Source organism: Tupaia chinensis, unplaced genomic scaffold, assembly GCF_000334495.1.
Source record: "Tupaia chinensis unplaced genomic scaffold, TupChi_1.0 Scaffold000527_1, whole genome shotgun sequence".
Taxonomy (NCBI): domain Eukaryota; kingdom Metazoa; phylum Chordata; class Mammalia; order Scandentia; family Tupaiidae; genus Tupaia; species Tupaia belangeri.
In genome coordinates, this window is record NW_006160040.1 from 4,412,343 (window position 1) to 4,420,130 (window position 7,788).

The 7,788-nt window shown below is 40.5% G+C and overlaps 1 protein-coding gene across 1 annotated transcript in view; it reads left to right on the top strand.

Annotated features, from left to right (window-relative positions):
* Nucleotides 1-7,788, top strand: part of ARMC2 (armadillo repeat containing 2) — a 140,667-nt gene that overhangs the window by 70,262 nt on the left and 62,617 nt on the right. Inside the window, exons 9-10 of the mRNA XM_006156963.2 lie at nt 936-1,032; nt 2,683-2,906. Of these exons, the coding sequence (XP_006157025.1) occupies nt 936-1,032; nt 2,683-2,906 (321 nt within the window). The remainder of the gene's footprint in view (nt 1-935; nt 1,033-2,682; nt 2,907-7,788) is intronic.

Here is a 7,788-nt window from a genome sequence, read left to right on the forward strand (position 1 = left end):
TCCAGATGACCTCATTTCGCTAAACATATTTTTACACTGTTGCAACGAGAACACAAACTATTTCTATCTAAGAGATCATGTTTTGCTTTTTAAACATGGTATTTGTAGTTTTAATTTTTTGTGACTGCTTAATATGAATATTAAATAAATATTATTCCACCATTGATTAAACTAATCCCTAATCTTGGATACCTTGGAAGGTTTTTATTTTTATTTTTCACTACGTTAGGTGGATACACACTGATTTAGACTGTTCAATTCAGTTAGGTGTACTGTGTTTTCATTTTTTTAAAAGTACATTTCCTTATTGCCGCTATACTTAATTTACTTAGATATCTTGGGATGACTTAAAAGCTAATGTTAAACCTTGAACTTGTGATTATCCACAGCATTCCAGAAGTAGCCTTAAAAATAGACATACATGTATTATCTAAGCAAACAACACTACTTGTTCATTTTTCCATACTGCTGATAAAGAGGATCATCTTTTTCCTTTTTCTTGTCTTTCCCTCACTTCCACTATGTATTTTTTTCTAAATTCATTTAATCTGAAATGTTGGTACCCATCCTCCTCTACTTTTATGTTTTAAAGCAATTACTCCATTTAATTGAATTTACTACTCTCCTGCCTTCCTTTCTTCCTCGTATACTATCTTAAAACTAATAATCTCAAGTTATTAAATATAAGACTTTATGAAGAAATAAATGCTGTCATTAAAACGTTCTTACTCTAAAGATCATTTATATTGCATTTACTGTAAATTAGATACTGTACTTGGCAAATATGTAGCCTGAACCTTTCCAAGTTGATTTCTTTTTAATCTTTCTTTATGTTTTAAAATATTTACTATATTTTAAAAATACCGTTGATGTTTGTATTTTGTAGGGCGTTTTATTGGCAATAGAAATGTATGATTTTCTATTTTTATCTGCAGCTTAGAGAGAGGAGAAAGAATCTTCTTAATGTCTGCAAACTTATATTTAAAAAGAATGAGAAGAACGATTCTCTGATCCAAAATGACAACATTCTGGGTGAGTTTCATTTAGTATTATCACTGACAAAACGTTTTACTTGTGTTCGAATAAAAAGTATGGAGAGAAAAATAATAGTGAATGATAGCAGAAATATTGGGTTGTTGGGAAAGTCATGACACGTTTTTGCATAGAAAAATACATCATGGGGACCAGTAGATGCCATAATGGTTACATCATTGGACTCCCACATAGTTGACCACAGTTCGAGACCCGGACCCAGTGGCTTCAAAAGCATGCTGGGGCTGTGCCCAAGGAGGAGAATGGAGGAGAGAGGATTGCAGTGTGGCCATACCCCTGGGGGATAATTTCTCACTTTCTGTCTCTCTGGTGAATGCTCACATCACATAGCATAAATCTCTCTTAAAAAGAAAAAAAAATATCATAACTTTTGTGACAATCCAATATTTTACTTTCTAGTAACATGTGGATTTTGTGTGCTGCTTAGTTTTGCTCCGTCCTCCTCTGTGTTTTTTACTTTCAGTATCCTTTGGAGTCTGGGAGGAGAGTCTGCCTTTGAAACAAACAAACAAAGCTGGGAGCATTTTACAAAGTCACATATATCACTGTATTATAGTTCTCTTTTAAAAAGATTAATGATTATTTATTTATTTTAGTTTTTGCTATAGGGCATTGCTCTTACCAGAGACAGAGAGAAAGTGAGAAATCAGCCCCAGGGGGCTGCCTACACTGCAATTCCTTCTTCTCCATTCTCTCTCAGGATTTGGGGCTTGTGCACACATTTGCATGGTGTGTTTTTCAAGCCACTGGTTCCAGGACTTGAACCGCTTAGTGGGCCATGTGGGATCCACCCTCCTTAACCACCTGTACCACCAGCTGACCCTATATTTAACTCCTAAATTATTTTAATTATTAATATTCTATAATAACTCAAAATTTTTGTAACTAAACATAAAGCCTGATGGATGCATGTGTATTAGTGCCCCAAACCCTGACAGGATGGAGAAATGAGGAGAGGGTATTGTGGTATGATGTGCTCCACTGGGGGTGCTTCTCCCTTTTATTCCCTCTGTTTCTCTGTCTCTCTCTGGTGAGTGTGCATGCTTTCTGACAACTCAAATAAAATAAAATTAAGGCTGATAAATATTAATAAAAGAATAAGAATGGTATTTGATTGAAAGAATACTTTCTTATTTATATATTAATAATCACTTACTTTTCTGTTATAGAGACTTACGTTAGTTAAAAGTAAGCTTCTCTCAGGGTCAGCAGGTGGTGTGGTGGTTAAGGCACTGGACTCCCACGCAGCTGATCAGTTTGAGTCCTAGACCCAGCACCTTGAAAATCACACCAGGCATGCTCAAAATTCCAAGAGGAGAATTGGGAAAAAGGGATTGCAGCATGGCCATCTCCCCTGGGTTAGCGATTTCTCACTTTTCCTCTTTCCATCTCTCCCTGTCTCTGTCTTTTCTCTGGCAAGTGCATGTGCCCTATGGCAAAAACCTAAACACACAAACAAAAGTAAGCTTTTCTCTTAATGCTACATGAGTAGCACTTATCAAGGATTTGAATGTAGTTTTTGATGAACATATTTTACAAACTGTGTTTGATGTTCATGTAGAAGTGTTTTAATAAATTTCTCTCTAGCTGTTACACTCATAAATTTTTAATAATCCATCTCTTTGACAGAATCATTATTGGAGGTTCTGAGAAGTGAAGACCTACAAACTAATACAGAAGCCTTTTTATATTGTATGGGGACCATAAAATTTATTTCTGGAAACCCAGGATTTCTTAACGAAATGATGAACAAAGGTGCTGTGGAAGTATTGGTGAATTTGATAAAGGAAATAAATGAGAACACCAAGGAATGCGGTACATGTTTGCCTAACTTGGGCCACTTATTAGTCCAGGTAAGTCTTTTATTCAAAAAGGTTAGGTAGGAGCCAGACAGCGTGCGGCAGTAAAATGTAACACTGCAAGACTGACCCGCATGGGAAGGTTCTGCGTTCATGTCCAGGGACCTCCCTGTGTAGGCCAGGCACACACATGCCCATGAATGGGGGCTGGCTGATGTTGGGAGTGAGCTGTGACATCAGGACTGTTGGGAGTGCTGTCTCTCTGTCTCTCTCTTAGAATAAACCCATAAACTTGAGAGAGAGAGAGATATGGCTAGATATGTAAAATTACTTTTTGTATTACCTAATACCAGTTATTATTTAAAAGAATAGTGGGGGGCAGCAGGTGGCATGGTGGTTAAGGTGCTTGTTTCCCACATTGTTGACCGTAATTCAAGGCCCGAACCCAGTAGCTTGAAAGTCATACCAAGTGCGTGTGAGTGCATATCCAAAATCCTGAGAGAAGAATAGAGAAAGGACTGTGATGTGGCCATCCCTCAGTGGGAGGAGGGTGATTTTTCACTTTCCTCAGGCTGTTTCTCATTGTCTCTCTGTCTCTCTCTCCAGAAAGTACACACAACCTATGGCAAAAAACAATCATCAGTTAAATAAAAGAGGGACTAGCAGATGGTATAATGGCTACATCACTGAACTCCCATATAGTCATCCATGGTTCAAGTCGCGGACCCGGAGGCTTAAAACTCATGCTGGGCAAGTGTGCGTGCATGCCCAAAATCCTGAGAGGAGAATGGAGGAGAAGGGATTGTGGCCTGGCCATCCTCCCTCAAGAGTGATTTCTTGCTTTCTGTCTCTTTGTCTCTCTGGCGAGTGCACATGCGCCATAGCAAAAATCTCTCCCACTCCACCCCCCCCCCCAAAAAAAAAGAAAAGGAAAGAAAGGAAAGAAGAAAAGAATGGCCTATGAGTCAAGTGGGAGTGCCTGGCCATGAGGATCAAGGGCAGCAGCCACTGCCCCATTCCTGCCCTGTTTGCCTGGTGCCTACCTGCCCTGGAAAGGCCGTTACATGGCTTTTTACAGATGAGCTCCCCATATACCTCATGACATCTGTTTCTACTGCTCTGCAGAGAAAGAAGGCCTAGAAGAATGAAAACATGGCACCTCTACAAAAGAACTGCATTTTATAGTCAGCATCTTAGCGGGCAATGTAGAGTCCTAAGACAGGCCTGGCCTGGAGATTGTGAAGACTGCTAGCTGATGTCATGACTCTAGTATCTACAACAACAAACAGAAATTAGTGACATTGAGTAGATAGTTGTTGGGCGGGTGTGTAGGCAGCATGCAGCCCTGAGACCACAGGAATGCAGGTAACAAAACAGGATACATTTATGACCAGAACAGGAAGAAAAATTTAGTCACGTATCAAGAGTTTTATTCTTTTGTGGCAGATTCAATTTCATAGTTAAATTATTTTCACTGGAGCTGTTCCAGCTCGCATATTATCTTTTAGATGAGATTTTACTCTTTAATAGCATTTGTATATCAAATAATAGCATCTTTGATGTAATAATTCATGAGATTTGAAATGTGCTTGTCAGTAGATGAGGATTGATTGAGCACCCTAAGTGCTCTAAGCCATTGGGAAAGTGTGCTAAAAATTAGATTAAGACCCTGCCTTCAAGATGCTTAAAATATTTATGATGATTATTAATTTTGGACTTTGTGGTCTGTTTCCATTTAGAAGAAGATTGTGAAAACCTCTTTTAGTCATGAATGATGCAAAATTCTCCTAGTATGCTGTGTTTGGGCTAGGAAGACTAAAGAATTATTATTGTCATGCTGCCGGTATTATGGAATTATTTGAATTTTTGCCTCCGTGAAAATAGTTATTTCTGACTATATAACAATTATATTTCTTCTTAAAATGCAGAAAAGTATAAGGGCACATATGCTCATCAGAGAGACAGAGTGAGACAGAGACAGAAAGTGAGAAATCACCCCCCCACCCCCGCCACGACCAGGGAATGGCCATGCTGCAGTCCCTTCTCCTCCATTCTCCTTTTGGGATTTTGGGTACACATGCATCGTGCCCAGAGTGAGTTTCGAGCTGTTGAGTCCAGGACTCAAACCACAATCAACCATGTGGGAGTCCAGCACCTTAACCACCACACTACCTGCTGACCTCAACCTGAAATATTTTCACCCTGAGATAACACAGTAACACACCTCCAACATTTTGGTAACCATATATATAATTTGATATAATTCTTGCTTTTTATCATGAAACCTATTATCTTGAATAATCACTTTAATTATTTTCCATCACCTTCTTCCCTCCCTCTTTCTCCTTCTGGTAGACCAGTTGGTTTACATTGTTCACACTGATATGTTTAAGCTCTTTTTAGTATACACTTAAGTTTACAAACATGGGATATTTCATGCTGTTCTCTCCTCACTTAACAATACATAGTAAAAATCTCTTGAGCCAACTCTATAGATTTATTTTATTCTATTTAATGACTGCATAATATTCTGTGATAAGGATATACCTTGAATTCTCAGCCATTTCCACATAGAGATATTCACTCTGTTTTAATTTTTTATGCAACAGCTTTTGAGATTCTTGTCTAGTTGAAAAAGCTCTTTCCGGGTCAGCAGGTGGCATGGTGCTTAAGGCGCTGGATTCCCACATGGCCTACTGCGATTCAAATCCTGAACCTGGTGGCTTGCTCTCTCACTTTCCCTCTCTGTGTCTCTCTCTGGTAAGCACATGTGCCCCATAGCAAATTAAAATAATAATAATAAAATAAGTAATTCTTTTTAAAAAGCTCTTTACAACCTACTTTTTATGTAAGTATAATCAGTTGGTGTATAGGAACAAAGAGCGTGATTATGTTATTGTGACCAAAAATATACTACCTAAAGTGCAGTGCGTCATGCCCTGTGTTCCTCTTTCTTTTTCCCATGGACTTGGCATCCTGGGGTGCAGACTGACCAGGTCAGATCCCTTTTCCTTTCCCCAGTATCCGTGGATTCCTCTAGGGGGTGCTGTAGCACTTGCTCCTCACCACCCACCACCACTGACCACCCAAGGACAATCAGTTCTGTCGTATCTCCACAGCTGTCCTTTGACCCTGCCTAGGACGTGGCTTGGGTGGGCCTTCTGCCTGGATCATAGTTGACACTCCACACCCCTGTCCAGCAGGAGAAAGTGGATCCCATCATTATTGCCACCTGAGAACAAGCTTCTGCTGTGGTCACCAAAGGTCATTTGCATCAATTATGTCACTGTGTGCGTGTTTACAAAATTGGGGAGGAAGGAGACATTGTTTTAAGCTTTGTCATTTGCAGAATCCCCTGAACTGGACATCCCCTCATACTTACTTAAACAAAAGCTGGTTTTTATCACATGAAGGATAAAACGTAAGCAACACGATTTCACTGCAATAGCAAACGAAAACCTCTGCTCTGGCCAAGGTGTAACACTAACTGACTTTCACCAGCCAGCCCGTGTGAGAATCAGCCAGGCAGGTCCAGCCTCACACAGAATCGTTTATTTACACCAGCTTTCAGAACCTGCTAACCCCAGCTCAGAAGGCATTCGCAAAAGCGATTTTGTCAAACTGAAATAAATACATTACTTGTGTCTAAAATAATAACGAAATAATGTCAGCAAGCCAGAGAGAACACAAGGGCCAAAAAGATAAAAGCAGGCAGCACTGGATGGCGCGACAGCTTCTCCTTTATGACTCTCGGCCGGAGAGGAGACAGTCGGCAGTGTTAGCATACTTCCGAAGACCTCTTGTTACAGAACCGTCCTGCAGCGTCCAGCACAGTGCTACTGGCATCCCGTTTCCCTAAAGCCCTGTTGGGGCCTGCTGAGGGAGTGGAAAGCAATTTCTGAAGGTCCCTCAGGGTTATGTAGGTTCGAGAAACTAGAGCAAAGAGAAAAGAATGTGGAATACTCAATATGGAAATGAATAAGGTGTGTTTGGGGAGGTTGAAGAGGTAGGGCTGTCCAGAGGAATTCTGCGGGGAGTCGTGGAGGTGAGACCCAAAGGCGCAGTCATGAGTCTCAAACACGGAGCTGCAGAGAACGGTGTGGGGGCACAGGAAGCAGCCTGGGTCAGTGCATGGGCAGGATGAGATGAGATCGGGGTGACAGAAAGATGAATGTGCACAAGATATTAAATTGATAAAAGCCAGAAAGCCGAAAAGCAATGGGAGAGAATGTGTCTGTGGTACATGATAGATTCAGGGGTTAAGATCTCAGACAGAGAAGCTCCAATTAAAAGCGTTGCCGCAGTTAGATTTCAGTCTGATTAAAAGGACTATAAAGGGAGGGTGTGAAAGATAAGCTCTTTTACAGCAGATGGGCTAATGTTGCTTAGAGGGAAAAACACCAAGTGTTAAGTTTTTGAAGGTCTTTGTGTTGCTTCTTATGTATGTGCGTGGGTGCATGTCTGTGCGTGCATATATGTTTATCACTACATGGCTAAAATCGAAGGTGTTAATTTCACCTGTGTTTGTGGAGGGGCTTGCTCTGTGCCAGGCAGGTTCTGGGTGGCAGTGGAACAGTGGTTGACAAGATAGCTGCCAGTAGAGGCCTACTCTGCAGTGATCCCCCTGTAGAGACCATAGTATTCTAGTGCCTTGTTCTTCCCCAAAGCCGTGGTACTTCCACATGGCCAGTGTTGCTTTCAGTTCTGTACGTAAGACATGTAATATCATTTTTTCAGCTTTAAAAAAAAATATTTAATTTTTATTTATCATTATTATTATTTTTTTAAATTTGCTACAAGGCTCACGTGCTCACCAGCAAGAGACAGAGACATTGAGAGAGAAGGAAAAATTAGAAAGTAAGCTGCCAGGCCCAGGACTCAAACTGTAGTCGGCCATGTGGGAGTCCAGCACCTTAACCACCATGCTACCTGCTGG